General features: G+C 45.7%; 1 protein-coding gene across 7 annotated transcripts in view; it reads right to left on the reverse strand.

Moving 5' to 3' along the window:
• Positions 1-509: 509 nt before the first annotated feature.
• The window catches only part of LOC126427010 (facilitated trehalose transporter Tret1-like), an 83,514-nt gene continuing 63,774 nt past the window's right edge, over positions 510-20,249 (reverse strand). For 5 of the 7 annotated variants that reach the window (XM_050089159.1, XM_050089161.1, XM_050089157.1 and 2 more), the window contains 2 exons: positions 8,751-9,278; positions 510-4,462 (listed from right to left, as the gene is read on the reverse strand). In XM_050089159.1, coding sequence (XP_049945116.1) covers positions 3,669-4,462; positions 8,751-9,278 — 1,322 coding nt within the window. In that variant the 3' untranslated portion in view covers positions 510-3,668. The remainder of the gene's footprint in view (positions 4,463-8,750; positions 9,279-20,249) is intronic. The other 2 variants (XM_050089163.1, XM_050089162.1) reach the window with 1 other exon arrangement.

Below are 20,249 nucleotides of genomic sequence, written 5' to 3' on the forward strand. Positions count from 1 at the left end.
GAGATAACCGGAACGAGATGTTGCCACATCTCAGGATAGGCCATGATGCGGGCACTCTCCAGGTGCTACTCGAGTGTCCACAGAGGTCGCCGGACTTGACACCTTCAGATTTTTTTCCTGTGGGGTAACATCGAGGTTTGCACTTCTGTCCCAGTTCTACGGCAGAACCTCCAATACTTGCGACACCACAGTGGAGCAGCTGTTCTTACTGTCTACTCAGATATGTTGGGTATGAGCAGAGTTGGACTACCGATTATGTGTACAGTATGAGGAAGGATGGACACATAGAACATTTATAAACATTGTAAAAAATACTGTGAGGTCCGTCTTTCATATACTGTATCATTTATTACGTTATTCTTGGCTGTTTATCTCTACCAAATTTCTGAAATGTTTCACAGACTTTATAATTACTGTGTATATAGACTCATTCCATGACCAAGTAGCTTAGGATAGCATGGTACCATGGATATGAAATATAAATAAAATTCTTTTTTAAAAGTCTTCTGGACGCAGTTTGCTCATTTGGCCAAAGAAGTCGATGTTACACACTGAGAGAAAGGAACCTACGAGTGAAATTGCATTTTCGTGTTGATATTGTCTGTGTAGCAGAAAAACCTTTTTCGAAACATTTTTACTTGAGTTAAACAATGCAGACACTTATTGACACTCATGAAAATATCGGCATTCTTTGAATACATCTCATCAATGGGATTTCCATCATCTATGGCATACGGAAGCGATGGTTATTTTTCTTTTATTATCTTTTCTTACCCTTCACTCAATATGGTTAGTGAGGGATAATAGTGGTACAAAATTATAACGTTTATACTATCAAAAATTTTAGAAGTATACAAAAATTTATCTTAATATATCGACAGAGTCCTTAAAATACATGATTTTAGGTACAACATGATAGTTATTTCACAATCTATAAACTGAATGAAACGATTCATTGTAATTACGTAACGTGAGGAATGCAAAGAGACCAATATGAAGTGAAGGAATAAAAACACACAAACTGTCAATTCTATGTGGTGGGCCTTTGCTTAAAGATTTTTGGAGTCTGGAACAAATGAATATGGAAGTTAAGTACTTTAGTAAACAGGTAGTGGATTAGGTGTGGAATGGATATTGGGCGTGAAGTTGTGAAGGTTTTTCTGGAGAGCTGATTGGAGGGATAATAAAAATAGGGATAATCGGTAATAAATGAAAGATTAGGACATAGAAGAGAAAGAGGCGAGTATGGATATGGAGAAAGAAAGAAAGGGCCCGTGACAGCTGATGGCACAGGTATAAGCCAGAGTCAAAAGGGGTTCAATGAAAATGTTCTAGGAGATGATGTGAAAATTATGTAGGTATAAGGTAGAGGTATGAGCTGTTACAGATGCGGCAGTGTGTAAAGACAGGAGGTTAGACAAGAAAAGATACTTTGGATGGTATCAGGTATTTTGGAGCTGTAGGATATTCTTATGTGTTCAATCACAGTGAAGAGAGGACATAATTTGATGAGTGGCTAATTGACTCACCTGCGGGACAAGAAAGGGACAGAGAACGAGAAGTGAATGCTGTTTGAAGACTTAAAATACTTGTACAATTTTGGGGTTCAGGTGGCTAAGTCACATTTAAAAAGGTATGCACTTTATACACCAAGGTTTGAAGATGTAAATAATGGTGGGGAAGCTTCATTCCTGAAGTGTAGCTGGCTAATTCTTTTACGTGTGCAGCGAGCCAAGAGTCTGGGGTGGGAGAGATTGGGTAGTTTTAAACTTTTTGGAGTAGGGACTGATCAAATTTCGCATCATTGTGGGTGATGTCATTAGGATGGATTGCAAAGTGGTTAATTTTGGAGACGTTGTTCGGTAGAGGGAGTAGCAGATAGCAGATAGCATTGGGAACAGATAGGGTTTGTTGCATTGTGGCTCGATATGACAAATGGGGAAAGTCTTCTGAAGAAAGAAAGGCATGCTATTAGACTGTTACGATAGTACTGATTGGCTTCAAAGTTTTATACCTAAGGCTTCCCAATAGGTTTACAATCATATGTGGAGGTAGTACAGGATGTGAACAGGTAGGCTATTGGGATTAAGGCATCCAGGTAGGGTCTATAGAGCGACAATCGGATAGACCGATTGATACTTGATTCCAGTGATGATGTTTTCTGCAGTGATTTAGCTGGAATGATAGGTTAAAAGTGGGATAGTGATTGTGTGACCATGGAAAGAGTCATTAGACACCAGCACTTGATTCTGACACGGGGAAGTTACTGTGGGCATTGAGAGTGATGGTAGTGCTAGAGATAGGGAAGGTCTTAGCTGTGCCTGTGAGAAAGTCAAGAGGATTAGAATGACGGGAAAAAGGTTTCACAGCTTACAGGAAAGTGATTGGGTAAGATGGTGAATGCTTTAGGGATTGTTGATGAACAGTGGTGTACCTAAGTCGAGCACTGAGAACTTCATCTCAACACACAGATTGTGGACTGTGTCTTCACTTTGTAAGCTTGTAAGAAGGTCACATTGAGGACAAGGGTTTGAAGTTTGTGTTCACTGAGTGTCCTCATGAACAGAATCGTGGTTTGCAGAAGCACGAGATCTTGTGGGAAAGGAGGTTTCAGCAGTGTCGTAGTTTACTTAACGTTAGGGAGTAGTATTCAGGTTAAGGGGAGTGTGATAAGGCTTACGGAAGGGAACTGAGATGGTTGTAAACGACGTGTACTTGATGACTGGCTCTCAGGTATCCAGTTGGATGGCAGTGTTGAGATACTATGAGACATCCCCCAGACTCGCCCAAACCATTTTCAGGCAAAGTCACTATATCAGAAAGTTATGAGTGTGGCGTGTCAGATTATCTCGACAATACCATTCAGCTGGAAACAATATTTCATTAGTAGCTTACACCAGGGACCATTTTATTCACACAGAAGCGTACTGGGTTGGAACAGCAGGTGGCTAAGAGATCAAGGTGGTATATGGAACAGGCGATAAGGTAAAAAATGGTCAAATGGCTCTGAGCACTATGGGACTTAACATTTGAGGTCATCAGTCCCCTAGAAATTAGAGCTACTTAAGCCTAACTAACCTAAGGACATGACACACACCCCCAGACTGAAGCGCGTAGAACCGCTTGGCCACACTGGCCGGCCGACAAGGTAAACTAGAGGGAAGTCCATCAAATTAGTTGGATAGTGGTCAGGCATTTTACATCTTCAGGTGTGGGATGGAATTGTATAGGTTTGGAGAGGGGAAGAAAGGGGAGAGGGGATGAGTTATATGGGAACAGTTTAGTTATGTATTCTCAATTCGACTATGGCGACAGTCATTATACAATGGTCAAGCCATTTTATGCTAATTCGGTTGTTCCAGAAGTGTTGGTCCAATAAGGTTCAAAATGGCTCTGAGCAGTATGGGACTCAACATATGAGGTCATCAGTCCCCTAGAACATAGAATTACTTAAACCTAACTAACCTAAGGGCATCACACACATCCATGCCCGAGGCAGGATTCGAACCTGCAACTGTAGCGGGTCCAATAAGACATACAGGATGGTATGTAAGTGTATGGTACGTATATGGTAACTGCTGTACTTGAGAAAAGTCATGAATCGTGATCTGGAGCACTATTTAAATCAGCTAATGAATGTGATAAAGTCCATGAGCTGGAAACTTGTATCATTTTAAGGAAAAAAGGTAGTGGCTCAGTTGGAAGAGCATTACTGGTGGCAGATGAGGGCCTGGGTTCCTGTTGTGGTCCATTAGATTGTTCCAAGTGATCAAGTGAATGTCTGATGTTAGAAAAAGTGAGACCGTGTTACTACCATTCGCTGATTCGTGTACGAATGTGGGTTCATCCAGAGGAATGGTGATCACTGTAACATCCAGATTTGTTGAGGTGAGGAGGTTCATCTGCAGGTGCAGGACAAACTCCACACTCGGGCCCCACCAGACAGCTGCCTCTGCACCTCCTCCAGCGACCGGTCCTTCGTCTCGGGAACCACGAAGAACACGAACAGGGCGCCGGCGACTGCCACGGAGCCGAAGATCCAGAAGGTTCCCTGGACGCCGACGGCGGAGCTGAGCTCGCTGAAGAAGGTGGTGACCAGGAAGGAGAAGGTCCAGCTGACGAGGCAGCAGAGGGAGCCCGCAAAGGCGCGCACCTCGGGGGCGTACAGCTCTCCGAGCAGCACCCAGGTGACGGGCCCGAGCCCCAGCGAGAAGGCCACCACGAACAGGCAGAGGCTGGCGAGGGGCAGCCAGTCCAGGCCCTCGGCCTCGCCACTGGAGTCCAGCTGGAAGTAGGCTCCCAGGAGCAGAGCGCACAGCCCCACCACTGCGGCGGACGCCACGAGCAGCGGCCTGCGGCCCGCGCGGTCCACCACCAGTGACGCAACCAGCGTCGCCACCACCTGCATGGCGCCCACCACCACGGCAGACGTATCCGCCTCCAGGGCTCCGCCCGACGCTCTCTGCGACACCGACATTTCGAAACGTCTCAGGTCCCTGCTTTTGGAAGGCAACGTAGACGACAGATACAGTAAGGCGGGTTGTACACTGGGATGCAATCAACAAAGGTAGGGCAGGCAGCATGTGCCCACTTCTACGTGGGCCGTGCTGTGTCTAGGACACAGTTCACTGTGCGAGCACCACACGTGCCCACTCACGCGGATGGTGTCTCAGAATGATGATGATGATGGTGAAGGTGAAGGTGATGGAGAAATATTGATACAAGGGCAAATCAAACAGTATGTTACACTTTCAAGTTCTGGCCATTTATTAAACCACATACACATAGGGAACACGGCTACGGCAATATACAATGTAAGTTCAGTTCCCCATATAGTCTCCAACAGACTGTAAACATTCCTCGGAATGAGCAACCAAGTTTTCGATTCCAGATGCGGAGAAATCACCCCCAGCGCAATGTGACCACCTGGATACAGCTGCTTTCACTTCATCATTGTTTCGGAATCGTCGTCCACTGAGATCGTCTTTCATCTTGCTGAACACATGATAATCGCATGGCACTAGGCCTGGGTCTCACACTTGAATCGCTCAGCAGTTCTGCATTACACTGTTTGATCATTGTTATCAAAGTCCCAATTTCCATTGTTTTGAAGAGACAGACACTCCTGGAGTCATGATATGATCAGTGTTTGGATATCACCTCATGTCATAGCTGGTGGGGATTGAGTGAATCCTGGTGGTACAACAGCACTTCAAGGACATCCTCATCTCTTCCCTCTCATGCGACAGTCTCATGTGCCATTTGTCAACAGGACACTGGTCGTTCACACGTGCCAAATTTCTTCATGAAATTTGTGCAGCATGTTGAGGTAATCACATGGCCAGCACGATCCCAAGATCTATTCCCAACAGAAGATGTGTGGAACCACGTTAAATGTCAATTGTCTTAGTGTCGGCATCCAGATATTAAGGGTAAGGTGAAACACTTGTGGGTCAGCTTGCCTCAGGATACGGTATAACTGTTTCATGGCTTCTTCTCAACCAAATAAGTACATACATCCAGGCCACAGGTAGGGTAACGCCGTACTAGTAAGTGGGCTCATACTGTCAATTTCTTTTTCAATTTGAATTGAATTTGAAATAACTGAAGTAACGTCACACATCCTTCCACCCCATTTCTTCGTTTTTTCCTTCCCCTGGGTGTTCGGCTTCTTGTCGGGCAGTGTATTGTTACTATTATTTAAATTCTAGTAATCTGTAGAGTGTTAATTGTAGTTGGTTGGTTGGTTGACTTGAGGGGAAGGAACAAAACAGGAAGGTCACCAGTCCCATTGGATTATGGAAGGATGGGGAACCGTCCCAGCATTTCCCAAAGAAATTTAGGGAAATCACAGAAAACGTAAATCAGGATGGCCAGAAGCGGGTTTGAACCACCATCCTCCCAAATGCGAATCCAGTGTGCTAACCACTGCGCCACATCACTCGGTATTAAATGTGAGTTTCGCAATATGTGATATTCGGGAGGAGTGGTGGGGGGGGGGGGGGGGGGAATGGGGATATGGTGAGAAACCAACCCCAGAACTGGACTGTGGATCTGTTGTTGCAGTCTTCCACAATATGCTGCCCCAAATTCGAAGCTGCACAGCAACAAAGTTACATAATTAATTTTTCGTTTGTTCATAGTTACATATCTCTTGTTCTGATTGAAATGCCTCCACCACAGTACCACAGCGTGCTGTTAGATGAGCCAAAATAAATTGGCCCTGCCGATTGCCAGATTTGAGATTGGTGGGGTTCATTACTTTCCTGCATTAGTAGGTTAACAATGTGACAACAATCGATGGTGAATTGGTAGAAGCGTACACCAACAGTAACCCACCATATGACATGTGGTTAGCTGGCAGGAATGCTTTTAGTGCTGCAAAAAAAAAAAAAAAAAGAAGCTGAATGAGAAAGAACTATATCTGTGTGATGGAGAAGAAAGTGGAAGAGTGGTGGAGGCACCAATGTTCGGAGACCAGGGGTATCACTGTCAATCTGATAGTGAGAAATGTCAGAATTAGTCACAGATCAGTTTTCAGTATCTTGGATGGCACATTGGGCACGGCAAAGGCCGCCACCCAATGGCTTCCTGACTGCTTATGCCCATTGTAAAGCCCACCAAATCGATGCAGCTGTGAAGATGCAGCAACTCTCTCAGACCAGTCCAGAGGACTTCTTTAGCTGCCTGATCTCCATGGCCGAAGTACTGGGTGTATTACAGGGACACTGAGACAAAAGAGCAAAGCAAGAACATGTGCATTCATGACTATCAGAAAACTCGAAAACTCAACCAACATCGGAGAAGCTGATGATGTGTGTGTTCATGACTGCTACAGTGTGGTTGGTCTACTAGCAATTACACTCGGAAGTGTAAATCAGTCACAGGAGCATACAACTGAAATCTCTTGCAAGGTTATGGGAGGTTGTGATGATGAAGTGTAGCGAGAAGCTGTCCGACTTAGTGCCACTGGTCGATGAAAATGCACAGTCTGTAGAATTCTGTGACCATTGTCACTGAAGTTGAAATCTGCTGATTTGTTAGGCCACATCATTTTTCTTCGCATGATCGCCGTTTCGACCCCGTTGCTTGGATCTTCCTCAAGATCTTATGCCGCAGATTGTGCTCAGTCTACAACGGACAGTAAAAGATCCTGAAGTAGATCCCAGCAGAGGGGTTGAAATGTCGATCACTCCAAGAAATATGACACGATCAGGCTGGCTGGAGTGGCCGTGTGGTTCTAGGCGCTACAGTATGGAACCGCGAGACCGCTACGGTCGCAGGTTCGAATCCTGCCTCAGGCATGGATGTGTGTGTGCTGTCCTTAGGTTAGTTAGGTTTAAGTAGTTCTACGTTCTAGGGGACTGATAATCTCATAGGTTGAGTCCCATAGTGCTCAGAGCCATTTGAACCATTTTTTGACACGATCAAACAACCCAGAACATTTTAACTTCAGTGCCCCAGATTGCCCTGGACAGGTCACAGTCACACAGTGTGTCTCTTTTCCGTGCAAAATTTTTCCTCATCTCCCTTATTCTCCTGATACGGCACCCATGACCTTCTTGCGTATCCAGAACCAGGACACAGTGATTTTCAAGGTGGAATGTTTCTTCAACAGCCAAAATTCAGTCTTGTACAACTAAGTGATGCACTGTTGGGAAAAATGTGTCACATTCATGAGTGAATATGAAGGGATAGATAACAATACAAGCAATGTTCATGACCACAGCTTCTCAAGGTGCCACAGATGAAATTTTAACCCAATAAGAAGGGGCACCAGATTGTAAAAATAACATTAAAACTAGATTTGTACTCTTGCCCATTGTGGCCGCTCTGTGGTCTTTGTGTGGACCCCAGACGATGCTGGGATACCCGGCAATGAACATGTTGACAGCCTGGCCAAACAGGCCACCAGTAAACCATCTCTGGACATTGGCCTCCCGGAGACTGATTTGCGAGCGATGTTACGCCGCAAAGTTTTCCAACTTTGGGACACTGAATGGCGCAACCTGACCACGCCAAACAAACTCTGTCCTATCAAGGAGACGACGAGTGTGTGGCGGTCATCCATGCGGGTCTCTCGCAAGGAGTCCGTTGTCCTGTGCCAGCTGCGCATTGGGCACGCAGGGGTGACGCACGGCCACTTATTGCGCCGTGAGGACGCGCCTCTATGTCGGTGCGGATCCGCTTTGACGGTGGTCCACATTTTGTTGGAGTGTCCCCTTTTAGCTGTGCTCAGGCAGACGTTAGCGCTACCTGACACGCTCCCTGCCCTTTTAACAAATGACACTGTCATGGCAGGCTTAGTTCTGCGTTTTATTCAGGCAGGGGTTTTTTATCACGTAATCTGAGTGTTAGTTATGTCTTTTTTGTTTTGAGTCTGGCCTTTGGCCTACGATTATAGACTGGGTTTTCGAGTGTTTCTCGGTGTTTGGCTTTTCCTTTATTATCTCTATGGTCAGCCAACCACTGTCACACTCTGTGTGATTTTATTTCGTTTTGTCTGATCTCTGTGTATGTCTTTCTTGTCTTGTGTCGTGTGTCGTCTTTTCCATAGTCGTTTTTATTCTCTGTGGGTGTTTTCAGTTTTGGACCAAGGGACCAATGACCGTAGCAGTCTGGTCCCTTTAATCCCACAAACCAACTAAGCTAGATTTGTACTAGTGAGGACTATCTTAGATGGCGCATTCTCTTGGCCAAACGTCCCTCACTGTGAATCGTCACAAGAGTCGCTGGCAGATTTTGCTCACCAGGAAGATATCGGACGCGTAGAAAAGCACAGCATTGATGCCACAGAGCTGGAAGCACGTGACGAGCCCCAGCCCCGCGACGATTCCCCGACCGGCAGCAGGGGTGCTCAGCCCCTCCCGGAGGGACCCGGACCTCCCGTTCCCGGAGTCCTCCTCCAGAGCCGCCCTCGCCTCGGCCAGCTCCGCCTCCACGTCCCAGCGCGGTCCCCTCAGCCAGCGGAGGGTCGCCCGGGCCTCGTCCTCCCGGCCACCCTGCAGCAGGTAGGGGGGAGTCTCGGGCACCAGCGAGAGTGCCACCAGGAAGACCGCGGGCACCACGGCGCAGCCCACGGAGGTCCAGAACAGGCCGGTCACCGCACCCAGCACGTAGACGTAGAGGGTGCCGACGGTGAGCAGCAGCTGGAAGTAGCCGCACAGTGCTCCCCGGACTTCCTTCTGGGCCACCTCGGCGATGTACACCGGCGCCAGCACGTTGAAGGCTCCGCCCGCAGCTCCGGTCAGCAGGCGGCCCACGCACAGCAACGCCAGCTGCGGATAGAGGTTCCCCATGTAATCTTACATGTATGTCTGGACTCACAATTGGTCACCCCTTCAAATGAGAACACTAATTGAGCGGAACAATATAGATGATTTAAAAGACATCAGCAGCCACTTTGTTGTTCTTGTTGGTCTCCAATTTATACTCTCTGATCATAAGAACCGAGTCAGTCCTATGTAATGCGGAAATCACCACTAGATATCAACAGAGGTGGGCCCCTACGGTATAAAACGGGGTGAGGAGTATTGTGTTGTCAGCAGAGAAGCAGTAATTTTCACGTGATTTTTCAAACCACTTCAGGGAATCCAGCCAGATAATATTTACAGCGACCATCTACAATTATGTGATCAAAAATATCCGGACACCTGACTGAAAATTACTTACAAGTTCAGGGCGCCCTCCATCGGTTCAAATGGCTCTGAGCACTATGGGACTTTAGGCTCTGAGGTCATCGGTCACCAAGAACTTAGAACTACTTAAACCTAACTATCTTAAAGACATCACATACATCCATGCCCGAAGCAGGATTCGAATTTGCGACCACAGCAGTCACGGGGTTCTGGACTGAAGTGCGTAGAACCGCTCGACCACAATGACCGGCCCCTCCATCAGTAATGCTGGAATTCAATATGGTGTTGGCCCACCCTTAGCCTTGATGACAGCTTCCACTTCCGCAGGTCTATGGTCAATTAGGTGCTCGAAGGTTTCATGGGGAATGGTAGCTGAGTCTTCACGGAGTGCTGCATCGAGGAGAAGTATTGATGTCAGTTGGTGAGGCCTGGCACAAAATCGGCGTTCGAAAACATCCTAAGGGTGACCTGTAGGATTCAGGTCAGGATTCTGTGCAGGCCAGTCCATTACAGGGATGTTATCATCGTGTGACCACTCCGCCACAGGCCGTGAATCATGAATGTGTGGTCGATGGTGTTGAAAGATGTAATCGCCATCCCCGAATTGCTCTTCAACAGTGGGAAGCAAGAAGGCGCTTAAAACATCAGTGTAGGCCTGTGCTGTGATAGTGCCACGCGAAACAACAAGGGGTGCAAGCCCCCTCCATGAAAAACAAGACCACACCAAACACCACCGCCTCCAAATTTTATTGTTGGCAGATGATGTTCATTGGGCATTCGCCATACTCACAAACCTCCCATCGGATCGCCACATTGTGCACCGTGATTCATCACTCCACACGACGTTTTTCCACTGTTCAACCGTCCAATGTTTATGCTCTTTACACTAAGCGAGGCATTGTTTGGCATTTATCAGTGTGATGTGTAGCTTATGAGTAGCTGCTCGACCATGAAATCCAAGTTTTGTAAACCCCCACCTAACTGTCATTGTACTTTGGGTGGATCCTGATGCAGTTTGGAATTCCTGTGTGATGGTCTGGATTGATGTCTGCCTATTACACATTACGACCCTCTTCAACTGCCGGCGGACTCTGTCAGTCAACAGATGAGGTCGGCCTGTATGCTTTGTGCTGTACGTGCCCCTTTAAGTTTCCACCTCACTGTCACATCGGACGTTTAGGAGTGTGGAAGTCTTGCGTACAGACGTTTGACCCAAGTGATACCCAGTCACCTGACCACATTCGAAGTCCATGAGTTCCGTGAAGCGCCCCATTCTGCTCTCTCACAATGTCTAACGACAAACTGAGGTCGCTGATATGGAGTACCTGGCAGTAGGTGGCAGCACAATGCAACTAATATGAAAAACGTATGTTTCTGGGTTGGTCAGATACTTTTGATAGTGTATTTCGGCTGGAGTACACCCCGTCATTTTCAAGGCACAAACTGCAACAGACAGGCGATGTGCAAGCAAATTTAAAAGCTCAGTTCTCGGAGTAATTCTGGAATGATAACACACACACAAACACACACACACACACACACACACACACACACACACACACACACACACACACACACTGTCCACTAGTGCCACCAAGGATGACCAAAGTGAGAGGCATCGACAGTAAAAGACTAAGAACTAGCAAGTGAGGTAACATTGTCTTAGGTTAGTGGTGTTTAACGTCCCGTCGACAACGAGGTCATTAGAGACGGAGCGCAAGCTCGGGTTAGGGAAGGATGGGGAAGGAAATCGGCCGTGCCCTTTCAAAGGAACCATCCCGGCATTTGCCTGAATCGATTTAGGGAAATCACGGAAAACCTAAATCAGGATGGCTGGAGACGGGATTGAACCATCGTCCTCCCGAATGCGAGTCCAGTGTGCTAACCACTGCGCCACCTCGCTCGGTGAGGTAACATTGTCCTTCTGTTTTCTGACACGGGAAAGAGCAGGATTGCAAGCAGATTTTAAACAAAAACCTGCATCCCTGTTTACAACGCTGCTCGTTACATTAATCTCAACAGCTCCCATAATAACACTGTCCCGTTATCTGAACGTGCATGCTATTATCTCGGTATTGTTATGTAACATAGGGTGACCAGTATCCAAACAATGTTCAGCAGTAGCAGATGTAGAATGAGATTTTCACTCTGCAGCGGAGGGTGCGCTGATATGAAACTTCCTGGCAGATTAAAACTGTGTGCCGGACCGACACTCGAACTCGGGACCCGAGTTCGAATCTCGGTCCGGCACACAGTTTTAATCTGCCAGCAAGTTTCATATCAGCACACACTCCGCTGCAGAGTGAAAATCTCATTCTTGAAACATCCCCCAGGCTGTGGCTAAGCCATGTCTCTGCAATATCCTTTCTTTCAGGAGTGCTAGTTCTGCAAGGTTCGCAGGAGAGCTTCTGTAAAGTTTGGAAGGTAGGAGACGAGGTACTGGCAGAAGTAAAGCTGTGAGGACGGGGCGTGAGTCGCGCTTGGGTAGCTCAGTTGGTAGAGCACTTGCCTGCGAAAGGCAAAGGTCCCGAGTTCGAGTCTCTGTCCGACACACAGTTTTAATCTGCCAGGAAGTTTCAGTAGCAGATCTAGTTGGCTGCTGTAATCGTGTCTGCCTTTTACACTGAGTCCATCGGTTCTCCACGGTCCTGATAGTTTGACCAATATATGCCAAGCTGCAGTTACAAGGAATGCTATATACAACCGTCTTAGGCAGACCAAGATCATCCTTAACAGAACCCAAAAACACTCTAATTTGAGATGGAGGTCTGAAAACACATTTCACATCGTATTTCCGTAAAATACGACCGATCTTGTTGGAAATTCGTCTTGCGTAAGGCAAAAAGGCAGTAGACTCAGTATCATCAGTCACCCGATGCACTGTTGGTCGATAGCGCAACGCACGTTCAATCTATCACTATAACCATTCTGACGGAATGTAGTTTGAAGATGGGCCAGCTCAGCTGGCAAAGTGTCAGTGCCGGAAATGACATGTGCCCTGTGTGCCAAAGTACGGAGTACCCCTTCACATTGAGCTGGATTGTGACAAATATCAGCCTGTGAATAGAAGTCAGTGTGAGTACGTTTCCGGTAAACTACATTTCCCAATGATCTATTAATCTTACTCCTAATCAAAACGTGAAGAAAGGGAAGGCAACCATCCTCTTCCACCTCCATCATAAAACGAGTGTTCGGGTGGATCGAGTTCAGATGTTCTAAAAAGGTTTTCAAATTCTCCGTACCATGAGACCAAACAACAAAAGTATCATCAACATACATGAAGAAACAGGCGGGTTTCAAAGGTGCTGACTCCAATGCACGTTGCTCGAGGTCTCCCATAAACAAATTTGCAATCACAGGAGACAACGGGCTACCCATAGCACCTCCATCTGTCTGCTCGTAATGCTGGTCACTGAATAAAAAGTACCGTAAGCGGATGTCAACAAATGTCGAAAGACATTAGTTAATTCAACACCAAACCTATACTCAATTAACCGCAACAAATCAGACAGAGGAACACGAGTGAACAGAGAGACCACATCAAAACTTACTAGAATATCAGTCATTGAAGTGCATTCGCTCCAAACGACACAAGAAATCATCTGAGTTCCTGATACTTGTAAACAGGGATGGAGATTTTTGTTTATGTTATGTAACAATACCGAGATATTGGCATGCAAGTCCAGCTATTGGGACAGTGTTATTAAGGAAGCTGTTGAGATTAAATTAGCGAGCAACCTTGTAAACAGGGATGGAGGCTTTTGTTTGAACTCTGCTATGAATCCTGCCCTCTTCCAAGTCAAAAAACAGAGGGACAAAGTCAATGTTACCTCACCTGCTAGTTCGTAGTCTTTCACTATCGATACCTCTGGCTTTGGTCATCCTTGTGGCACTAGTGTTCAGCGTTTGTGTGTGTGTGTGTGTGTGTGTGTGTGTGTGTGTGTGTGTAATCTTTCCTGAATTGCTCCAGGAAACGAGGCTTTAAATTTGCCTGTACATCGCCTGTCCGTTGCAGTTTGTGCCTTGAAAATGGCGGGGAGTACCCCTGCTGAGATATCGGCGGTCGCTGTAAATATTACCTGGCTGAATTGCCATAAGTAGATTGAAAATTGTATAGGTCAGGAGAAAATCGGGTCTCACAGATTACATCAGAAATCAGTGACTTCAAATGTGGACTACCCATTGGATATCCCCTGAGTGACAATCATCAGGAACGTTCCAGGCCCTCTAAAGCTACCCAAGTCGACTGTTGGTGACGTTGTTGTGAAGTGGAAATGTGAAGGGACAGCCACGACTAAACCGAGACCAGAACAGACCTCGTGTACTGAAGGAGAGAAACCGTCGTGCATTGTGAAGATCGACTGTTAAGAGAGGACGGAATCTCCAGTGAGTACCAAAGTTCTACCAGCAGTTCGGCTTGCACAGTGATTGTGCAAAAAGGCGTTAAGAATCATGTGGTACAATAGTCGAGCCGGTCTTCATTTAGTAAGCGGCGCTCGAGATGGTGTAAAAAGCGATGGCACTGCACAGTGTATGACTGTATACACGTGGTTTGGAGTGACGAGGAAGGCTGTACCGTGTAGCAATCTGGTGGAAGGATTTGTGTCTCTCGAATGCCTTGAGAATGTTGCCCGCCATAAAGTGTAATACCAGCAGTGAAGTATGGAGAAGACGGTGTTACGGAATCTTTCGTGTCTAGGGCGTGGTTTCCTTATTGTACTTGCAGAGGCAGACAAAAATGTTTTACAGGATTTTTCACTGCATACAGTAGAGGAACATTTGGGAGATGATGATTGTATAAGGACGACACTGTTCCTTTTTTACGACAGCATCTTTAAGGGGACATTGTACGTGAAATTCGTTGAAATTTGACATTTTCTGTTTTCTACTCCATAATGTACTTTGGAGTTTCCTGAACATTTCGGTACATAATACATTAAAATCAGACAATTGTGGGACCTTCAAATAGTATTTTGAATGTTGACGTGTGACTGTCAAATTTCGCGGCTACGCATATACTGGCACAGTTGAGCAGTCATATCTTGGGAACTACACCGTCTAGAAGGCTGTGAATTGCTTTGTTCTGTGCCTGCTGCTACGTCTCAGACGTTCGAATTAATAATAAACAAATCAGTCCTTTGTTTCTGATACTAATTTTCGTTCAAAGTAGTGTCGTGTCTGATTGCAAGACAATAAAATGTGCTGGAAAAGTAGCAGACAAAGTAGTTGATGAATTACAGCAATACTATGCGAAGGCCATTAGAGATAACTATGACAATTTAGAGAAGATGAAAAGAGCTGTGTGGAGCACTTTCTTTCATCGAATATCAACCGATGAAAAGCCATGTCATGCTTTGTGTCCACCTCCACAAAACACTTTGTGTAAATATAGGCAAGCTGAATTTTCTGACACCCTGCATGAATTTACACTTAAAAATTCTCTTCCTTCAGCAGTAATGGAGGCAATCAAAGATATTTACAGAGATTTGGCAAATCCTGAGCTACTAAGCAAATCTTTACATAGGAAGACCCAGAATGTAAATGAGTCTTTCAATTATGTTGTGTGGTGGCATGTGCGTAAAAATGTATTTGTTGGCTTTGTGACTCTAAAGTTAGCAGTGCCTCAAGCTGAAATAACTTTTAATGGTGGGAAATATGAAAGAATTAAGGTTCTGGAGAAGTTAGGGGTAAGATTGGGACAGAACGCAGTTAAAGGACTGCAGGAAGGGGATGAGTTTCATGTACGTGAAGCAGAGTTAGCTGCTCAGCAAATGACAAAAGAAACCAGAAAGAAGAGGAGGAGGCAAGCACTGGGCTGTTGTGACACTGAAGAAGACACAGGCTATGGGCCAGGGCAATTCTAGAGCATAAAAGACGCAGAAATGTAAGTCAGTATAAGAATTTGTAATTAAAAAGTTTTAAACCTCAATATCTCTGAACTACATTCTTTTGCAATAAATTACCCATTTTCTAAAAAAGTACTCATGGTAGAGGCATGAAATTCTCACAGCATGCCAAGAGTGATATTCAACACATATGGAACTAGAATGATTAAAATATCCTAAGTTGTTTTGTTTTTGTTCATTTATTTACAAAATCTGTCAAAAAATGAGTGTTTGAAAAAAAAGAGGACATGCCCCACAATACAATTTTAGTAATAATTCTAGTCCAGTATATCTAGAAAAGTGCATTCAATAATTATGGAAAACTGTAAGTTTGTCTCTTAAAGAGTTTCCACGATAATGGGTCACAAAATTAGATAAAATTTAACATTGGCAGCAAAGGAGAAACTGGGTGATCAAAAAGTCAATATAAATTTGAAAACTGAATAAATCACGGAATAATGTAGATGGAGAAGTACAAATTGGCACATATGCATGGAATGACATGGGTTTTATTAGAGCCAAAAAAATACAAAAGTTCAAAAAATGTCCGACAGATGGCGCTTCATCTGGTCAGAATAGCAATGATTAGCATAACAAAGTAAGACAAAGCATCGATTATGTTCTTTACAGCAAATGCTCAATATGTCCACCATCATTCCTCAACAATAGCTCTAGTCGAGGAATAATGTTGTGAACAGCACTGAAAAGCATGTCCGGAGTTACGGCGAGACATTGGCGTCGGATGTTGTCTTTCAGCATCCCTAGAGATGTCGGTCGATCACGATACACTTGCGATTTCAGGTAACCCCAAAGCCAATAATCGCACGGACTGAGGTCTGGGAACCTGGGAGGCCAAGCATGACGAAAGTGGCGGCTGAGCACACGATCATCACCAAACGTCGTGCGCAAGAGATATTTCACGCGTCTAGCAGTATGGGATGGAGCGCCATCCTGCATAAACATCGTACGTTCCAGCAGGTGTTTATCAGCCACGCTGGGGATGATGCGGTTGTGTAACATATTCGCGTACCTCTCACCCTTCACTGTAGCACTTACAAAACCAGAATCACGCATTTCCTCGAAGAAAAAAGGCCCGATAACGGTAGATGTGGTAAATCCAACCCATACCGCCACTTTCTCGTCGTGCAATGGAGTTTCCACGACAGTTCTAGGATTTTCGGTAGCCCAAATTCTGCAGTTGTGGGCGTTGACAGACCCTCGGAGCGTGAAATGAGCTTCGTCGGTCCACAACACGTTACTCAACCAATCGTCATCTTCCGCCATGTTTTGAAACGCCCACACCGCAAATGCCCTCCGCTTCACTAAATCGCCAGGTAACAGTTCACGATGCCGATGGATTTTGTACGGATAGCATTGTAGGGTACGCCTAAGTGCCAACCAAACAGTAGTGTATGGAAAGCCGGTGCGACATGCGACTGCACGAGCGCTGACTTCTCCGTGCATAGACGAACACGCTACAGTATCCATTTCTTCCTGAACTGTCTCAGCAGCATTACGCCTTGTGCTCGGTCGGCCACTATGGGGTCTATCGTGTAAACAACCCATGGCTTCAAACTTCGAAATCATTCTCGCCACAGCTGCATTTGTCAATGGACCTTTACCTGTTCCAATCCCCTTCCTATGGCTTTAGGATCGTAACGCTGAACTAGCACATTCCCCATTCTGATAATACAGCTTCAGTAAAGGCGCCTTTTCAGGTAACGTCAACATGCTGCGACTGCTGGCGCATCTGATTCTCTCTCTCATTACAGCTCCTTTTATACACGATTGTCATGCGCAGTCACTGACGTTTTGCTATCCAGCGCCATCTGTCGGACATTTTGTGAACTTTGTTTTTTTTTTGTTCTAATAAAACTCAATGTCATTCAAAGCATGTGTGTCAGTTTTTACCTCTCTATCTAAATTATTCCGTGGTTTATTAAGTTTTCAAATTTATACTGACTTTTTGATCACCCGGTACAATGTCCCCTTAAGGCAATTTCTTTTTGGAGCAATACACCACCACTTGTGTCTTGTGCTGTTCGTTTAAGTACATCCCAGGTTTCGGTCTTTCATGTTATTTTGAGGTATTTGATTTTATGCCTTTAACATACATTGCAAGACACTCAGCATGTTGTCAAGTTCAATGTTGGCCAAAAATTAAGAAAAATATTGGTTCCCCACGAAATGTCAGATTTAAAATGGTAACAGATCATTAAATAATCATAGGATCCCGTCGTATTTACTAAAAGCAGGCTTACGTTGTTAAATAAAAGATGAACACATGTCCCTAAAACATAAGTACGTTTTAAGGACATCAGAGTGTATTCATTGTGCAACAGGGCGCAGAAGTGGTAGTATAGGCTGTGAACAGTGGTGCTGGAAGTTTACAAAGCAGGTCTCAGTCCAGTCACTTCCACAGGTTATGCAGTCTGCACACGCTACCATAAAACAGTATAGCATTCCGAATGATACTCTCAGCATACACCATCGCAAAATCGCTTTGGACCTCGCCGCAACTAGACATGAAGCTACACGGTGACACTTATTGAACTGTATGAACAAAAACGTAAATTAGTTAGAAACTACGGCGTGCACACATTTTATTCAACATGTAAACGCCACTACAGATGTTCGGATTTAGGTTATGACATATTCGGTATGCCCACCCTCATTAGCGATGATGTGGCGCAGACGAATAGCGAAATTCTGCGTGACGGCTGAAGTGTCAGAACGTTGATACTGTCGGTGACCTCCTGAATACCTGTTTTCAGCTCAGAAATGGTATTGGGATTGTTGTTGTACACCCTGCCTTTAGTACAGACCCACAAAATGAGTCGCACGTGTTCAGATCCAGAGGATATGGCAGACAATGGAGGCCCACGCCAGTAGCCTCTGAGTAGCCCAGAATGAGAATACGGTCCCCAAAGTGCTCCTCCAGGACATCAAACACTGTCCAGCTTTGATGGTGTCGAGCTCCGTCTCGCATGCATCACATCTCGTCGAAATCAGAGGCACTTTGGAAAACAGGGATGAAATCATCTTCCAAAACCTTCACATAGAGTTTGGTAGTACCATGGTATTGAGGAATATCGCACCGATTATTCCGTGACTGGACACTGTCCACCACACAATCCCATGTTTAGGGTGAAGAGACTTCGCGATTGAGAAATGCGAATTCTCAGTTCCCCAAATGCGCCAGTTCTGCTTATTGACAAACCCGTCCAAATGAAAGAGGGCTTCATTGCTAAACCAAACGAATTAAAGAAAACCATGCACATACTAATTTCCACAGTGCCCTGAGGCCAACTGTGCAGTTTGAATGTCATAATGCAAACCGTTATTTGATATACACTACTGGCCATTAAAATTGCTACACCAAGAAGAAATGCTGATGATAAACAGGTTTTCATTGGACAAATATATTATACTAGAACTGACATATGATTACATTTTCACGCAATTTGCGTACATAGATCCTGAGAAATCAGTACCCAGAACAACCACCTGTGGCAGTAATAACGACCTTGATACGCCTGGGCATTGAGTAAGAGCTTGGATGGTGTGTACAGGTACAGCTGCCCATGCAGCTTCAACGGGATAGCATAGTTCATCAAGAGTAGTGACTGGCGTATTGTGACGAGCCAGTTGCTCGGCCACCATTGACCAGACATTTCAATTGGTGAGAGATCTGGAGAATGTGCTGGCCAGCGCAGCAGTCGAACATTTTCTATATCCAGAAAGGCCCATACAGGACCTGCAACATGCGGTCGTGCATTATGCTGCTTAAATGTAGGGTTTTGCAGGGATCGCATGAAGAGTAGAGCCACGGGTCGTAACACATCTGAAATGTAAGCTCCACTGATCAAAGTGCCGTCAATGCAAACAAGAGGTGACCGAGACGTGTAACCAATGCCACCCCATACCATCACGCCGGGTGATACGCCAGTATGGCGATGACGAATACACGCTTCCAATGTGCGTTCGACGCGATGTCGCCAAACACGGATGCGACCAGCATGATGCTGTAAACAGAACCAGGATTCATCCGAAAAAATGACGTTTTGCCATTCGTGCACCCAGGTTCGTCGTCGAGTACACCATCGCAGGCGCTCCTGTCTGTGATGCAGCGTCAAGGGTAACCCCAGACACGGTCTCCGAGCTGACAGTCCGTGCTGCTGCAAACGTCGTCCAACTGTTGGTGCAGATGGTTGTTGTCTTGCAAACGTCCCCATCTGTTGACTCAGGGATCGAGACGTGGCTGCACGATCCGTTACAGCCATGCAGATAAGATGCCTGTCATTTCGATACGAGGCCGTTCGTATCCAGCACGGCGTTCCGTATCACCCTACTGAACCCACCGATTCCATATTCTGCTAACAGTCATCGGATCTCGTCCAACGCGAGCACCAATGTCGCGATAAGCTACAATCCGACCTTTATCAAAGTCGGAAATGTGATGGTACGCATTTCGCCTCCTTACACGAGGCATCACAAGAGCGTTTCACCAGGCGGCGCCGGTCAACTGCTGTTTGTGTATGAGCAATCGGTTGGGAACTTTCCTCATGTCAGCACACTGCATGTGTCGCCACCGGCGCCAGCCTTGTGTGAATGCTCTGAAAAGCTAATCATTTGCATATAACAGCATCTTCTTCCTGTCGGTTAAATTTCGCGTCTGTAGCACGTAATGTTCGCGGTATAGCAATTTTAATGGCCAGTAGTGTAG

This window comes from Schistocerca serialis, chromosome 11, assembly GCF_023864345.2.
Source record: "Schistocerca serialis cubense isolate TAMUIC-IGC-003099 chromosome 11, iqSchSeri2.2, whole genome shotgun sequence".
In the NCBI taxonomy this organism is placed as follows: domain Eukaryota; kingdom Metazoa; phylum Arthropoda; class Insecta; order Orthoptera; family Acrididae; genus Schistocerca; species Schistocerca serialis.